This window comes from Branchiostoma floridae, chromosome 4, assembly GCF_000003815.2.
Source record: "Branchiostoma floridae strain S238N-H82 chromosome 4, Bfl_VNyyK, whole genome shotgun sequence".
NCBI classification, from domain to species: domain Eukaryota; kingdom Metazoa; phylum Chordata; class Leptocardii; order Amphioxiformes; family Branchiostomatidae; genus Branchiostoma; species Branchiostoma floridae.
The window spans coordinates 24,931,100-24,949,253 of record NC_049982.1 but is presented as its reverse complement, the minus strand read 5'-3'; the positions used below and the strand labels follow the sequence as shown (position 1 = coordinate 24,949,253).

The 18,154-nt window shown below is 38.4% G+C and overlaps 1 protein-coding gene across 1 annotated transcript; it reads left to right on the top strand.

Moving 5' to 3' along the window:
* The first annotated feature begins 21 nt into the window (after positions 1–21).
* Positions 22–8,919, top strand: LOC118413411 (sideroflexin-2-like). The gene is made up of 12 exons (XM_035816780.1): positions 22–135; positions 1,143–1,317; positions 1,829–1,999; positions 2,477–2,575; positions 2,990–3,065; positions 3,380–3,465; positions 4,813–4,873; positions 5,087–5,153; positions 5,553–5,602; positions 7,570–7,619; positions 7,857–7,904; positions 8,768–8,919. Exons 2-12 carry the CDS (start codon positions 1,151–1,153, stop codon positions 8,865–8,867), a joined length of 975 nt encoding a protein of 324 aa, XP_035672673.1. The 5' UTR covers positions 22–135; positions 1,143–1,150; the 3' UTR covers positions 8,868–8,919.
* Positions 8,920–18,154: the final 9,235 nt, after the last annotated feature.

The window sequence follows — 18,154 nt, the reverse complement described above, 5'->3', positions numbered from 1 at the left end:
GAAAAGTTTGAACTCGCCGAAGACCTTTGACCTGAAACGACTTTTGACCTACTTAGAAAAAGAGACGTGGCGCGTAGCGTTCGTGTTTTGAAATTTAAAAACCAGCATTTTCAAGAGATTGCAATATAAATTAAGGTACATTTTCTTGTTGTTGTGTGTAGAAGAGTATTCAGAAACATGTCCGTCATAATCTGACGATTGTTTACTGAGAAATGTGTCGTTTTGGGGTGTTTTAATTTTGTTGTGTCGCGAGATCTCTAGGGTACGGGTACGTTGTCTGCACGGGTGTTTACAATTTGTGATGGACTGGTTTTGACCGGTTCTTGCTTTGGTATGTGCGTATTTTTCGTGCAATAATCTTTTCTTTAGCGAGATTATATGCTGTTTTTCTACTCTAAAGTAGGTGACAGAATTGTTGAGGGCTTGACCGTCCTCATATCTTTCTGTTCTTTCTTAGTACTAGTATGCAGTTTATGCATGTTGTGTGTTGACCATGGACTTGAAGGTTATTTATTTAATTTATGGTTTAACATATATATTATGACAGCATTGATTTGCAAGTTCACAATCATAAATGAGTAGATAAATCCTGTTTTCATTTTTTTAAATCGTGGGGGTAAGGGTCTTAGATTATAAGAACTACATACTTTCTAGTCTCCTTCGCTAAGTCTACCATCTCTGATTGCCTTAGAATAGTAATAGATCAATTAGATTTCCAATATCGTAAATGCAATTAAGTTCGCGGGGATTTGATTTTGCAGTAGTGGGAAAAATGACTTTTCGCTGTGGTTTTAAATTCGCGGTGAAGCGTCGGCACCGCGAAAACTGCGAACATTAAGCCACTGCGAAAGTTTTTGCATTTACAGTACATTGTACCTGTTCATTTTTTTTTATTTCAAATTTTGACCCTGATAAAATAATCAATAGTTCTTTGCAGACAAAATTTTAAAAATGAAGCGATTTGTATTATTGTCATCATGATTATATTTTATGCCACATAATTACTATATTTTCATTCAATTGTCAATTGTATGTACAGTAACATGGATAACTTTACTAGTAACTGTAATCAATGATATTCATATGCATGGTACTTACATTTACACTTTTCGTATCTCTTTCATACAATCTTTTTGATCCAGTTTCGACCATGACATCAAGTTCTGAGGTACCCAGAATTGACTTGGACCAGCCCAGATGGGACCAGTCCACGTTCCTGGGCAGACTGAAGCACTTCGCTAACCTGACGGACATGAGAACTGTGCTCAGCAGTGATGGCACGCTGAACGAAGCCAGAGATCTGGTCACAAAATACAGGTAAAGTCACCTTTCATTTACCTTTCCTTTATATTACTTCTGGGATATGAGATGAATGGGGGTTTTCGTTGTTGTTTTTAGTTTGTCTGTTGAAACAATTCTGTAGTATATCAGTTCTATAAATAATAATTATTGCAGTTAATAGAAATATTATAGATATAATCATAAAAGCAAGATCAGGCCCTATATAGGCTAATTGCAAAGAAAGACAGTGGTATCCAGTATACAGTGGTATACAGTGGTATACAGTGATGTACTTTACCAAAGAATGAAATTGAGATATATGGATACATTAAAAGGGAAATGATCTATGTCTATTTAAACTTTCTGGAGGGTTTGACTTGAATATTCCAAAATTTTCACTGATAAAGGGGTTGGACGACTGCTGGAAGAAGATTGTTTTTGTAAGAATATGTGGTATAGAGAAAATATGTATATTGTAGTTTAGTTCACATGATGTCTAGATTGTTTTGAATAGGTGTCCATTGTAATTTCTACTTCCACTCCACAGACTAGGTGCCACGCCACCTGGCACAACAGAGGAGCAGCTGTGGTATGCCAAGAAGCTGTACGACTCTGCCTTCCACCCGGACTCGGGTGAGCTGCAGAACATGATTGGTCGGATGTCCTTCCAGGTGCCGGGTGGTATGCTAATCACGGGATTCATGCTGCAATTCTATAGGTCAGTTCAAATCATGTGACTCCAGGTTGGAAGGTTTATAAAGATAAAATGTTTTTCCTCACTTTGAGGAAGGGAACAATTCAGAAGCCAAATTAAATTGTCATATTCAACACAAAATTTGGAATTGACCAAATTCATAATTGTCTGAGCAACAATTTTAGCTTTTCCTTGAGAAAGATTGGAGTTGCCCTTTCAAATACTTGACTAGTTTTTTTTTTATATTTTCACACTTCTAATTATTTCAGCTCAGATTTTAAGCAAGAAACGATTTTTTTTTGGGGGGGGGGGCTTGTCTGTCTGTATTTCTATCTGTATTTCTGCAAATCTAATGTATGGAATGAAGCATTTCATTATACTGGAAGGATGGCAAATGTCATATGGGTAAGGGGGCAAAGTCTGCTGTTAGTATGTGAGCCATTTAACTGCCTTGTAGAAATCCAACTGTTTTAGATTCTGATGTTTTGTTTGTTATCACAGGACAATACCAGCAGTAGTATTCTGGCAGTGGATTAATCAGTCCTTCAATGCTCTGGTCAACTACACCAACAGGAATGCAGCATCAGCAATAACTACCAAGTAAGTAAAAAGTACAATCATGTAAAACTAAATGAGTGCAATTAAACTTTTCATTGCTATTTTGCATCCGAAGTTGGATTTGTAAGACTTACACATCCTCCTACGTATAGAGACATCCAACAGCCGAACCACCTGTGTGGATCACTTTTAGTTCCTGTGGCCATGGACGGCCCCCCAAACCAGCTGTCAGCCAGTCAGAGAATAGGCTTTCCGTTTTCAAAAGTTGTCTTGCATGTATAACTTATAAGGCATTAATATTTACAAGCAGGGCGGTCAGGAACTAAGGGTGACGGTTGAAAGAGCAGGGCACATCCAGACAGGCAGTTTGGTGGTTGGATGTCCCTGCGTAGGAGAATGGACTTACAAAACTTTACGACTTTTGGTTTTACCTGTTTTCTTGTTGATTTATTCCAGACAGATTGGTACAGCTTACGTCACAGCAACCACAGCAGCTGTAGCAGTGTCTGTGGGCCTTAACTCTCTCACATCGGTAACACTTATTCTGAATCTTGCATATTTTGTAGATAAAAACCAAGAACAACAGTGACAGCAGTATGGTTTGTCGTGAGAATGATGATCATAGTTACACAATTGTATTGCAGGTTTCTGAAGGGTCAGAAGGCAATGGTCATTGAAACTGAAACTAAAATTTTTTGTTTGTGTTTGAAGAAAGTTTAGCATTGTACTATCACAGATGAGCTTCCATGAAAATTTGAGCCATCTTATTGGTTGTGGTTTATGTTGACTGCTGATTAATATTCATTTGTGAGTCATCTGATTGGTTGTGACTTATTTTGACTACAGAGAGCCCCACAGCTGATGCAGCGCTTTGTGCCTTTTGCAGCAGTGGCTGCAGGAAACTTCGCTAATATACCCCTCATGAGACAAAGGTAACGATACAAAACAAGTTTAAAAAACTCAAATGTCATTTTGTTGTATGCAAAAATGTACATAATCCGTAAACAAAAATGGACTTAAACAGGCAAAGCCACTGGACAACATGATCTAAGTAGCATGGACTTTGTACAGTGAATTTTGGCAAATGTTAAGCATTTTTAAAGAAATCTTGTCTTCAATAGTATAGTAATGTTACTACTTTGAAGAAAGTTTGCATTTGAATTTGGAATCAAACATTATCTTAACCCTCAAACCACCGTAGCTTTTTTGTGACGTAGATTACCGTATGGGGTCAAAGCTGACCCCATAACGTTTTGTACATTCAAATGCATTTTTTTGCGTGACTCTTTTTGGGATTTGTATATATGTATAGTTTCGTTAATCTATGTGAGATAGTCTGACATGATTAGGTGAGAATACTTCTAGCTCATTATCATAATTTATGCAAAAGATAGTGAGGACCAAATTTTGCACCAACACTATTCAGACCGGGTAGGAGGTTTTTGATGCCTGTACCAACTTCAATGTCGTATAGCGCCTGAATGGCTTATGCTAGGGCCACCAAACTTGGTAACTTTTTAGAAAATGTTGATAGTAAACATTTTCAGTGAACAAAGTATGTTTAGCATTTTTCATGTTGCCATGGCAATGGAAATCTGACAGACATATTTATTATGAAATATTCTAATTTTGTAGTAAACGTTTATTTTTTAAGGTTTTCTTGGCAAACAACAGTTGTTTATCACATCTTATGAAATTAAGCTTAAATTTCGTGACTCAATATTCATAATTTATGCTAATATGATGACGTCATCAGTCAAAATCCAAGATGGCGGCTGATTTTAGCTAGATGACGTCATAATGTCGTCAAATAACATGATAATTGCACAAAAGTTATCACTATAATTTTGGATTAAATGTTCATCATTCTCTGAAAATTTCGTTATCATACAATAAGTTGTTTGGTTGTGGGTTGCTACAGTTTGTTTAAAAAAATGCTGGGGTCAGTTTTGACCCCACTGGACCATGCATAAACTTTCTAAGATAATTTAATAAAAAATTAGCCAATCTTGGTAGAAACGTATGAGAAGCTATAGGACATATATACAAACAAACTCATGAAAGGCAATTTGTTTTCGATCAGAAATGTCATAATGGCACATATTGATATACGTCTGGGGTCAGTTTTGACCCCATACGGTGGTCCAAGATTCTCTTTGCAACACACTTCTATTTGATGTTTTCTAGCATTTTTTCCCCAATGGAAATACCCTATGCTGATTTTCTTAAAGAGTGTAACCTAATATATAATTATATATATTCCTGTCTTTCCTTAACAGGGAACTCATGAATGGCATTTTAGTTACTGATGGCAATGGGAATGAACTTGGGAAGTCCAAGGTAAGGATAAGGAACACATTAAGTTTGAGTATGAAATAAGCTGACACTGTTTTGTAAAAGATACATGTGAATCAAACATAACAAATTTTGTGAAGTAATGTCAGGGATTTAAAAGATTACGTTCAATTTGGAAGCTAAGGGACGGTATGTATTGACGTTATATTAAAAGTCACTACTTTTTGAATCTCATAATTTTACTTTTCGTGACTTTAGAAAGCAGCAAAAAAGGGAATTTTCCAAGTGTTTGTGTCCAGAGTATCCATGGCTGCACCTGGGATGTGTAAGTATCATCCTTTTATTACCTTTGCCAGAATGACTAAGGTTATGTTTAATGTGTTGTAGTTCTATCTACATGTAGGTCAGCCTTACTAAGATGAATGTGCTTGGTGTTCCTACTAGAGTCTTCAACATGTGCCATCTCATACTTTTACCTGACATACACATGTATGAAATGTTTTTATAATTATTTCCTCCCTGCAATGTATGCACATGATACATAATATCATTATTAGTGTTGTATGTGTATGAATTTTTTAGCATTCCATGAGCAAGTCTTTAGGGTTATTGCATGCAGACATAATTAAAAAGTTTTCTTGACAGCCATCTTCTTCTGTGACTATTGAATGAAGTGGTTCTTGGTGAATATATTATAACTGTGTATTTTTCCCTTTCTGTTCAGTGCTCTGTCCTATCATCATGCAGAAACTGGAGAGGTATAGATGGATGCAGGTTCGTGTTCTAAATACTGTAAATGTATTTAAGTTCGCGAGAATTGAATTTCGCGGTAGCGGGGAAAAGGACTTTCCGCAGTGATTTTAAGTTTGCAGTAGCTCCATGCACTGTAGTCTCCTACAACAATGGCAAAATGTTCGTGGTCACAGGTTTTAAGTTTGCGGTGAAATGGCCACTGCGAAAACAATGACCATTAAATTGCTGCGAAAGTTTCTGCATTTGCAGTAACTCAAAATTTTCTTTTTAACTGGTTATAGTCTGCTGTGCCTCTGTAACAGTTAGGGTCTTTGGACCAGACCACTGAAATTGTGGGTTTACATCCCCTGACATGTTGTGCTCTTGAGAAAGGCCTTTCCTCACTCCACCCTGTGTAAAAAAAATAAATACCTGACTTTGGATAGGCCGAGGTCTCGGGTTCGAATTCGGCTGCCGTGCTGCTGCCAATCTTGTGCCCTTCGGAAAGGCACTTAACACAACTTTCCTCACTTTACTCAGGTGAAAATGAGTACTTAGCTTCAGCTTGAGCTGTCCCTCGGATAGGATGTAAATGGAGGTCCCGTGTATGGGGAGAGCCACACCCCAGGCACGTTAAAGAGTTCAACCCCCACATGTGCGATGGTGCAGTGTGCGATGGTACAAAATCCTTCCGTCTAGAATAGGTGATTCTCTACAAATCACCCGGACTCCAGGAAAAATATTTACATATCAGTCACTAATAGAGATCTGTATAACCAAACCAAAGCTAAACTAAACCTAGTGTAAAAAGCAGTGGAAAGAAATGGATGGGCTCTGCCTTCCAAATTTATGCCTGAGTGTGACCAACCCCGTACTATAAAACCACCCAATAAATTCGGCTAACGTAAACTACTAGAGCTCAGTCTACTGTTAACTGTGGTGGAGTACACATCGGGGAAGGCTGACTGAGACTGCTGACCAACACAAATTTATTTTCAATTCAATTTTTATATTAGGATACTACATAAGGTATTGAAGTATGATTATACATAAAACTGTACCTAACCCAGAATATAAAGTAATGAAAATGCTGGCTTGTCTTACTCTGGTACTGTGAGACATAACTGACAGTTACCTGTACAGTCTACATAGCCCCTGTTTGTACACATACAAACAGACACCACATTATTAGCCATATTTTTAGACACATAAATATCAGAGCTAATTCAGTTAAAACTAAGATTTTCAAGCAATCATGTATTGTAGATACAAAAAGACACTTTGATACAAAGTTGGCAAAGCAGAGTTGAAAGTTTCAATTTGAACACAAGGTTGGTTTCCCAATATTTGAAAGTTGCTGTTATTAGGACCTCGATTATGTAACTTTGTTACAGCTATCTGGATCATTCTGCAGGGTTTGATAGTGTTTCCTTGAAAACCAGTAGAGAAATATATTTGAATTTTTGACCAGTATTTTATGCTAATCTGTCCCTGCCTTTGTTTCCAGCGTGTAGACACTCTGGGATTTTTATTAGTTTATATATTTATAGGGGTCAATTCACGACTCTAGCTGCTGGGATGGTCACAGTAGGGAGTACTTCCTTAGTGCTTTGCCCAGGGCACACATGCTTTGTGCTTTAGACACAGTGCATAACAACTCACTGCTGCTATACCAGGTCTCAAAAAGGCTACCTTTAAACTTTCCCAATGGCATAATCTTTAAAAAAAGACTTTGAATCGGATGTATTCAAATAATGTTACATCATATTCAGTACACTATACCCTTTTGTTCTAAAGCACATTGTTTTGTAATTATCAGAGTGTTTTCAAAAGAAAATTGTCAGGACAGTGAAGACACTTTGTTACGCATTTTGATGATGCATATTAGGTTCAATTTACTATTTTACAGCTTGGTTACAATATCATTGCTTGATGTTTTGAAGATTATTTCATTGCCTGTACCGTTTCTAAAGTAAGTGCTAATATGGATTCTTTTTTTCCCCATGCAGAGAATAACATTCCTCCATGGCCCCATACAAGTCATGTTGGTTGGATGCTTGTAAGTAATCCTTAATACTCTCAATACTTTTTTGTGCTCATCTTACCAATGACAAAAAGAGATCTACAACTGCAAATGCTCTACAATGTGCTACAAATCCTAAATGTCTGACAAATGTTGTATACATTGTACTAAATAGATATTATTTGAACAATTTTGTTTCAATGTTACATGTATCTAAGATATATGATATGTTGCTAGCCTGGTTTAAAACAAAATCTGTTCTTTCTGATGTAGCCTTGTGTTCATGGTGCCTACAGCCTGTGCCCTATTCCCTCAAAGAGCGTAAGTTTCTTTCTGTTATCGATTTTGTAATTACTGTTACTCACTGCATACTTCTTTACTTGGTATAACTGTAATGACTTGATTCCCAAATCGTAAGGCACTGACTAACATTTTTGTAGTCTTTTGCATATAGCATATTTCTTTTGCATATAAGAATTCATTTCTTGCATCATCTTTGACTTTTTTTGGCAATGCCCAAGGGGTAGAGCCTTGTTTGTAGTATTGGGTCTAGTTTGTTTGCCTTTTTCATATCTGTTGGAAATGTTGTGATAGTACTTGCTGAATGGAGTAGAGAAGTTCCTAAGTAGCCTTCGTAATAGCTGCTTCTCCTCTGTATCTGTATCTATATAGCCGGTATATATATCCGTCCTTCGGTGTAACACACCAGCATTGCAGGCATGTGGCGTGGCAGCAGCTGGTTATATTATACTGAACGACCCGTTACACCTAACTTTTCTTGTTCCTTGACAGTTGATGATGTTTCCGATCTAGGGAGAAGAGATGCTTAATAATAATTACAGAATATTTCATGTTTGCCTGCTGTACCCTTGGAGCAACCTTTGGTCAGGTCCAGTCAGTTCACACATTGAGTTCAAAGTTCCTGTTCTTGTTATGTGGTGACCATCTATTTAAGAAAATACAAATTTCATTAGTTTAAATTAAATAGCAAGGCAGCCAAACCAAACTATACTATAAACATTGTACATGCAACATCGTGCAGTTCAGTTCAGTTCAGTTCATCCTCATATTAGGTGCCATTAACGATGTCGGACCATGCATCTCTATCTAGCATGGTGGATAGCAAGTTGTAGGTCTTAAATTATTTGATACAGTGTAAAACCTTTGTCTTCTCTTCTCCACAGTTCCTTAGCTGTAGAGAAATTGGAGCCTGATCTTAGAGCATCCATCCAGGAGAAATATGGAGACACGATCAAGACTGTGTACTTCAACAAGGGGCTGTGATGATGGCAGTTTTTAGTCAAGATAGCAATATGAGCATGGCATTTGATATCTTGCAAATGTTGGCATATAGGATGGTGCCCATCTCTATTTCTTTAGCCCTTGGGCAGCACAAGTGTGCAATCATAGTACTACAGCAGGGGACTGCAGTAACTGTAAATGCATTTAATTTCGCGGGGATTTAATTTTGCGGTTGTTTTAAGTTCACGGTAGCACCATGCGCTGTACTCTTACTGCCATGGAAAAAATGTTCATGGTGGTTTTAAATTCGCAGTGAAGTGGCCACTGCAAAAACCGCAAACACTAAACCACCACAAAAGTTTCTGCATTTACAGTATTGTATAATTTACTAGAAGCAACTTTCTCTTTACCGTGCATGAGTACAGCAGAGGAACCAATATGTACAATTTTTTTAATGTTGGGGTCTGTGTGTTCTTTCTCTTACCCATGCATGAGTACCAAGACTCAGTGCTAAGCAAAGGAACCACTATGTACCATTTTTAAAGTTTTGGGGACTGGGGAGCCTGCAATCTACTGTGTGCCAAGTATGTACTTTACCCATGGTATAGACCTGTGAAAGAAGTTTCTGAAACAATGGCAAAAGTGTAACAAAATGAACACATTTTATACCAAAAATAGTGGGGTCTTCTGGTAGTGGGTACTAACAGACATCTACGAATAGCTAGTCTCTAAAAATTGTGCCTTTGTAAGTCAAGCCTGTGCCATACAATCTTTTGCTCTCAGGAGCTTTATGTGCCCTCTCTTTCAAGGGCAGTTAGTCAGGTGAACAACTCCAGTATTCTCAGCAATTGCACATAACTCTCCTTTTTTAATTAAGAGTGATATGTGTTTTACATGGTTTGTTGATTGTGTCAAAAAAATACATGGCAGCACCTCATTATATAATAGAACTGTAAACCTCGAAACTTAAGTGTATTTAGTACAATGCAAATAAATTTCTTCCAACACAGGTCATGGACATAATTGATCATGATTCATGAATTTACAGAAATTTGCAATACAGGTGCATTGTATTGTATTGTATTACTGTAACAGTTTCTGTGGATGTTGTATAGTTTATTTTTGCATGGTGCTAAGTTTATGGTGATTAATTGTGGGTAATGGTACAAGGCTTATTTTATTCATCAGGAATTTACATACAGGGTTGGTAGGATTACGTTTTTTTTTAAATGTTAGGAGAATGAATAAAAGTAAAAATGATTTTTGCTAAAAGAGAAAGCTTTGGTTCTCATTCTTATGGAATTTCCATGACTTGTAACTCAAATAGATATTTGATGTCAGTCCGAGATTGAGAAGCATATTTGGTAATTTAGTTGCGAAAAAGGTATACTTATAGAGAAATGAAAGAAATCACTTGTCTGCCTTTAATGTTCTTGCTTTGAGCTGATAGATTTCGTCCGCAAAGCCTGACGAGGAAGAGTCTTCAAATTCGCTTGTAATGCTAACGTTGCACAACGGGGAATAGCTGCACCACTAAAGCTAATGGCACAACCCGCCGTACGTGCAATTTGTCCGTACGTTTTTTTGGAGGTCACGTCCGCCACGTATTTCTGAAAACGTTCAGTTAGTACAGGGCAGGCGCGTCGCCCGTAGTACTGGCACGTATGGGGGGCAAATCGGCAGCTCGAGGGCAAACAAAGTTTTGCCTGTACGTATACGTAAAGTTCTACGGCATGTCTGTGTGCTCCAAAATCCGTCGGATGCCCTGCGAGTTTGTACGAAGGCGGTACTTACCACTTGCGGATCCCGAAAGATTGCCCGCGTTTTGGCACGTAGACAGCACGTATTTGCACGTACGGTGGGTTGTGCTCTTAGCTTAACGTGATCCAGAAATAGGTGTTCTCTGCGTAGTTTTCAAACGGAAGAAAACCTCTTGATACCAGCATTACCAAGATGACCAATGGATTGCCGTCTTCAGTGGCGTCGGATATGGTGTTACGATGTCCACTGTGGTTTAGACTGTCTAGACGGTTAGTATCTGACCGAAGTGGTTACGACTTACGTGTTGCATCAGACGCAAAGATAGAATTTGTATGGGGTTGTTTCATATCATTGATGCGTTTTTCTTTTTATCTTTTATTTCTTGATCTATATCGCCTGGACGTAATGCAATCTATATGATTGTGTAAGATTATAGGCCATGTTGATGTGATGAAACGGATGAAATCAGCACATATCATTTTTTTGTCGCCCCCCCCCTCCAATAATAAGCATACTGGAAATCGTACTAATCAGCTGTAGTATAAGATGATAAGCAAATGTCGAAAAACGGAAACTAATGCCAAAGTTGATTCAAATGCCAAACATAATGTTAGCGAACTAAAATTAGGAATCTAGCTGTTGTTCGGTACTCTGTTCGGTTATTTGACATTCACTCAACCTTCCCGTCCATAACGAAGGCATGTTTTTGGTGAAACTTTATTCGTACGCTGGCGCCAGTTTTTGGAGTCACAGAGAATGTCATCCATATATAATCAAATCAACATGGCCTTATATATTAGTGCTGCATTAGTGCTTGAATGTTCTGAAATTGAGGGCACCTCATCTCATTTTCCTTGTGGGATCGTGTAGCGTAGAGGTAGCGTGTTCGGCTCGGGACCGAGAGGTCTCGAGTTCAAAACCGGCTGCCGTGCTGACGATCTTGTGCTCTTGGGAAAGGCACTTTACACGACTTTCCTCACTTTACTCAGGTGAAAATGAGTATTTAGCTTCGGCTAGGGCCGTCCATCGAATAGGACCTAAAATGGAGGTCCCGTGTCTGCGGAGAGCCGTACTCCAGGCACGTTAAGGAGCCCCCACACGTGCGATGGTGCGGTGTAGGATGGTGCAAAATCCTTCCGTCTAGAATTGGTGATTCTCTACAAATCACCCGGACTCCAGGAAGAATAATGACATATCAGTCACTAATGGAGATCTGTATAACCAAACCAAACCAAACTAAACCATTGGCAAGTTGGCATCAATGTTGACAGGCTGCGTTCAACGTTAATCGCCATTTATTATTCAGGCTCCAAAGACAAGTAATTTAACTAGGTGTAAACCCTTGACCCTGACAGTCACACTAGATATTAATCCACTGCCCTGGGGAGACATTCTTAGTACAGTCGCCTCCTCACACATTTGAAAGGTTGAGCATAATGGATTGCTATGACTGAAAATGGCACCATTACTGCATTTTCCCCAGGCTTTGCTCGGTTAGAAGTTGTTCACTTATTGCATGGGAGTGGTATAGCTTTGATATCCATGTTGTTTGCATCCTTCTGTCTCGAGAGACAATGGTGTCTGCAAACAGACACTTGCCGACGTGAGTTTGGGAACCTGTTTGCTGGCATGCACATGACTTTTGAGGTGAAGGAGGGGCGTGCAATTCCTTGTCCACCCTATCGTCTACTGATGCTCAGCAGATTATAATTATAGTGAAATTACCAAGACAGTGGACGCCAATGCTAGACTACTGCGACATCATGTCCTTAGGTATCCAGGCAGCATTGCACATCGGATACATTGCATTTAACTGAAAACCATGTTGTTGATTCTTTTTTTTTATTTTGGAGAAATGAAATTGTAATTCATTGTTAAAATACAGGGTTACAAATTGCAACAACGACATTCACTTGGATTATGTACAGTTGATTGTTAACATACAATTGATTGTTTACTATACAATTCTTCTGTTTACATACAATGTTATCTAAAAACGTTTGAAATCGAGCATAAAAGACTAAACGCAGGTACTTATAGGCTTCATTTTCCGCCCAACAATTAATCTTTAAAATTTCATCAGGTTGGTAGATCAATTGAAATTAGTTTTTATGTTCTACAGCATTCTTTAATTCTTCTGAATATGATAATAATTGATTGTTTCATTATTCACTGCTGACGAGGACAGATGGTTGTCGAAACGTTTGCTGAACTAAAGAACATAATGCTATGGGACGAAAGAAAACCTTGTTCAAAAGGTGAACATGCTTGTACAACAATATCAAAACTTTCTATCAGTGTGAATATACTGTACAAATCTGAATGTGGCAATAGTCTGTAGCAGAGCGACACTAACATTTACTTCTACCATCTACAACATACATTAAGGAGGATCACTCATCAGTACAAAGTGCAGGAATGCTTGCCCTCGCATCTTGCATACATACAGAATATACATGCACGTTTACTTCCGGACAGTTACATTCCGTGCGGTTATGATCATGATGAATGTAACGTTCCACAAAAATTTATGTAATTTCATAATTAGCCACGAGACAGATTAGCACCTTAAGATATCAACATACTGTTGCAAAACGTTGTCTAGCACGACATGTTTACAAATCTTACATGATTATGATAACTTTTGATGAGTCGTACATTGCGATGACTCGCTATAGGTATACAATGAAAAAAGTAGCGCAATACAGGCTTTTCTTTGACGTCATACTAATTATGATTTGAATCATCTGACGGCCATGATGACGGGTAATTAAATTAAGCAGTAGCATCTTCGTGTGGTTTACAGACGTACACTGTAATCCAACATGGCGCAGATGACGTCAAATGAAAAGCATGTATACATGAAGATCGGGATAGATACATAGAAAATTTTACACCACTTTGTCTTGTCGGTGAACACTATAAATAGTATTCCATCCAAATATCTGCTTGAAAAAACAACAACGCTGCAACATGATGTTTATTCAATCAAGAAACTGGATAGTATTTGGAAACGGCGAGACGTTTGAGGCAGCATCCACTGTCTTTCGTCAGCGATCATGACTGAACGAGGCTTACCTGGGGCTATTTTAAATCCAAAATCTGAATTAATATGTTAATCATTTGAAGACAATTCTAAGATGGCACAATAGAAGACAAAGCCAAGACAAGGTTGTGGCCTGTTCCAAGCTTAGAGCTTATGTCGCCTCGCAGGATGGTAAGGCAGAATCCCAAGTATTGGAAATTTTGACACCTAAGACGATATCTAATTGCACTTGGGGCAACGCTGCGGCGCTGCGGGGTTCGTTCACTGCGGCACTGTTGTGCTATTTTCGTCGATTTTTTTTAAAACTTAGATATTACGTACGTAAAAGTATGACTTAGAAGACAACAAAATACACAAAACGTAATTTTTCCTTATCTCCGAAATTCGTTGTGTAATCTTTCGATCCACGTAGTGCCACACAGGTGCCCCCAGTGCAGTGAGATGACCTTTGGGCAACATTTTGGGAACTCCAGGTTCTCCTTTAGTTACTGACAAAAGCAATGGAAGCGTTTAAGCGTTTCCAGATTTTATCCAGTAGCTTGATTATTTGTTACGTTAATTGCGTATCAAATTACCTATACATGCCGAACCTACATCGACAATATAACGTTACAATCCAACTTTGCTTCGATTATATTGAAATGTCGTATTGCCCTCTCAAAAATGTTTCATTTAAAGAATTTACACATTCTCTGTCACCAGTGTTTCTGTAGTTCCTTGCAGAAAAGGATCCCTTTGATAATCATGGCGTAGACGATCAGACTGATGAAGATCACCATGGTAACCATTGTCTTTGTCACGGCGTCGTGCTCGCCGGTTGACCTCACTTCCGCTTCCGTTAAATTCCCGGGCATAAGACCGGAAGTGTCGTTGAGAAATGACGATGTCACGTTTTGCGACATGTCTTGTATCTCGTCAGAATCTGAAAAAAAGGACAAGAAGTTATGTAAGTACATGTAAGAATATCTAGAAGTCATGCCATAGACTTCGAATTCCTGCAACCTACGATCCACTGCTCACTGAGTCACGTGTTATATCTGCATAACGTGACGTCACGACAGCAGTGGATTGTTCATTCCTTGAAAATGACTGATGCTGTTCAGTCGAAAAAGTGAGTGAGTAAATTTTTTGTGTTGGATATTACAGTTTAATTAGTTCAAGAACGACTTCTACCAACACAGATGAACTTTCATTTCATTGTTCAAAAAGACGTTAAAAGACACACTGACTTAGTATTCCACGTAAAGTTAATGGCAGCTTTATCAAATTTTCTTCTGTTTATGTTTAAACTTCCCCCTGCCAACCTTGAAAAACGTATGACAGTGTCTTTATCTCGAGACTATTTTTTCTCTAGCGTGAATGCGGTTTTCTTCCTCACATTTAAAATGAATTCTTCCGAACAGGATCCTCTTCTTCCAGGATCAACATTGCAAAAACAGCTTATTGACGATATTGTTCCCTTAGATATTACATAATTATGTAAAGTGCGTCATCACTGCAAAGTCTTGTGGCTTTACCAGTGTCGTCTTCAATAATTGGAACTACACACATATTACTGCAATCGTTCCGCAACATCCCAAGTTGAAAATCAAATTATTTTCAGTATTTCATCACAAAGGACATACGTGTTATGCAACACCCCGCGGCTTGCATCCTCTGTGGCAAATTTCAAGCCAGGCTTGATCCGTTTCTCCAGGGATGAATCCGATTATCCATGGATGGATATAACCTGCCATCGAAAGGGGGCAGATTTGATCCCCTCGCCCGGGTTGCATTTATGTGGTCTAACGGTCTATCGTAGCAGGAGGTACATTTATACGGTAAGGACAAACTTGTTGAGCTGTTGGGGGCAACTCAACATCGATTTTGTTTTGGTTACACTTTGCACTTTATAGTGATGCTTTATGCAATGCTGAATAAAATCCCTGCATGTTGCCTTTTTTTATATTGTCCAATGGTTAGTTATGCTACTTACCAGAACTTGCGCGATTATTTGCCTCACTGGTACTGTGTTTACGCATCGGACTCATCAGCTATCAGAAGTTAGTATGACCCTATAGATGATCTTCGTTCGCGAAGAGTACTGTGTAACGTATATAGCATTTGATTGATGACTGAGTACTTGTAATACTTTCAGCTTTCACATTAATCTAGATAGCTACAGTATTGAGTGATTCATAATCTATATATTCTAGATAAATATGTCATATATAGTTCTGTAAACTCCTAGTTGAATGTGCATGAAGGATGATACCTTTAGGGCTAAGTGATAGGAGGCAAGTTAATCCGATCTTAATGCTGAAATGTGTCTGGTAGGCATATGAGCATTAAGACGGTAGATAACGTCAATTTCGTGACTCTGTCCAAAGTTCAAACACTGGAAAATTACACTCAAACGAAAAAAATAAAGAGCTCGAAATCCAACAGTAATATTGAAGTTATCCATACCTCAGATATCTATATTAGTAAATGTTCAAGACACGAGTTCTTGCGAATGTCTCATAATTCAACTTTCATAGTTCTACCGGGTGCCATATATATTTCTAAAAAGGGTTGTCTTCAACATCTTAATATCTGAAGTGTATACACATTTATATCTCAGATGATGCCGTATTGGTACATCTCTTTAAATCCATGTATGTGACTCATGTGGCAGTATTCTGGCCTCCGGTGGAATTATGAGAGTTATATGAAGCCGTTTTTATCATGAAATGACGATAATTGACATTTTGTGAAGATAAATGCAGACCTTGTTTTATTATAAGACAAATTACCTAAAACTGTTTAAAAAAAAACGCCCTACCCAACAGCAGCTCAAGTTTCCACAGAAGATCCTCAAACTGATCCTGTTTCTCCGCCAGGCTGTTCAGGAGGACCCGGATGTCGTGTCTGGTGGAACGGGGCCGCATCGCGTGGTCTGCTGCAGCAAGAAAACAAAAATAAAAGATAAAAGTACCGAAAACTTGACTAAGTCATTCGTGGATACAATATAGAGGATGGATATGGTTAAATTGTTAATCGTTTTTTATAGATATATTGGCCAATCGATGAGTGAACAGAAATTTGTCATTGAGATCATTGATGATCACTATCATTCGTCAAGGGTAGGCCTTGTTGCTAGACGAAAATCACTCATGACTAGTGTGGTGTCATGTACTAACACGAAGTTTAACATACTACCACCAGAGGGCCGTACCAGGAGAAATCGTCAAAATTGGGTAGGATTACATATTCCGCAGTTTGGAGAGGGCAAAGGAAGACACGCAAGAAGATATGCATCGTGTCCAGGACAACTGTTCTCCGTAGACTAGACTGTATAGAGACCGGCGCCCTTCACCAGTAAAGACTAGTAAAGAGAATGATGGCACCGATTTAAGTACGTTTTGCTTGTACGGCGGTGGAATAAAGCACTTGGTTGTGTACAAAATAATCCAGTAGCTTACCAACCCGAGGAAACTAATCACTGGCTTATCAAAAACTTTTATTCATCGCTCGTATCATACGTTAGATCTTACAGCAAAGTCGACGTAAGCGGGGTTCCAAGAGGCTTACATTAAATCTGTCGTCAGTTTCACAGAGATAAGGACCTTACACTGTTTTTATGCACAAGTGAGTGATGGTACAATTTTGGTCTCTCCAATGCATTGCAATGATTCAGAAGCTCCGCAAAGCAACAAATAAGATAGATTATTAGCTTATCGAGGAGGTTAATGACTCCCAGCGTTTTTTTCATTTATAACTCAAGATCCTTTACAAGAATTTGTTTGAAACTTGGCAAGTTTGTGACTGTTGATGTAAAAGCATAAAAGCAAATGCATGGCGAATAATTGGCAGTTGATTAATTTCCATGTGATGCAGAATTGTAAAGTAGTGTGGTACATCCAATGGTTGCCTCTCAGGATCGAGCTGATTAGCAATTCTCAATTGGAAATCAGTGGTTAGACCACCTCTTGCTTTTCCCCTAGTGTTATACTGAACAATTACTTGAAGAAGATGAATATATAAAATATATATTTTAAAGAATTTCGTATTCCTGGTTGAGAGGGTACCAAACATATTAATTCACACCGTAGTTCCTCCACAGATATTGTGTCCTATGTACCCCTTTTAGATATGTATGCAGTAAGAGATCTAGAAGCTTCTCGTTTTGATCTATCGCATTTTACATCTTATCCCGCAGCAAAGACGTCATAAGCGCTTTAAGCCATATCTGTCGCCAGTCACCTAGATATACATGCATAAATGACTTTGGCGATTTATTGCAAAACGTTCCTCTTTCAATGTCAACGTTTCGCCACAAGGCCGAATATTTATTTTCAAAAAGTCAGAGTGACATAACTTAACCTGCAGGCGGTGGAAGAAGCTTTTAAATTGCTTCTTTTAAATCCGTAATGATCCGTACCATCAATTATGGTACGTTAGGGAAACGGTAGTTCTTCTGTCTACGTGTTGGACGTGATCCTCTTCGTAATATGTACACGTCTGAGCGCCAATTACTTGATCGATGTTTATGTACACAGTC

Coding starts and splice junctions, on each gene's coding strand:
- LOC118413411 (XM_035816780.1), top strand. CDS start 1,151: ATGACATCAAGTTCTGAGGTACCCAGAATTGACTTGGACCAGCCCAGA. Junction 4,874..5,086: donor ATGAACTTGGGAAGTCCAAG/GTAAGGATAAGG, acceptor TCGTGACTTTAG/AAAGCAGCAAAAAAGGGAAT. Junction 7,620..7,856: donor GTCATGTTGGTTGGATGCTT/GTAAGTAATCCT, acceptor TTTCTGATGTAG/CCTTGTGTTCATGGTGCCTA.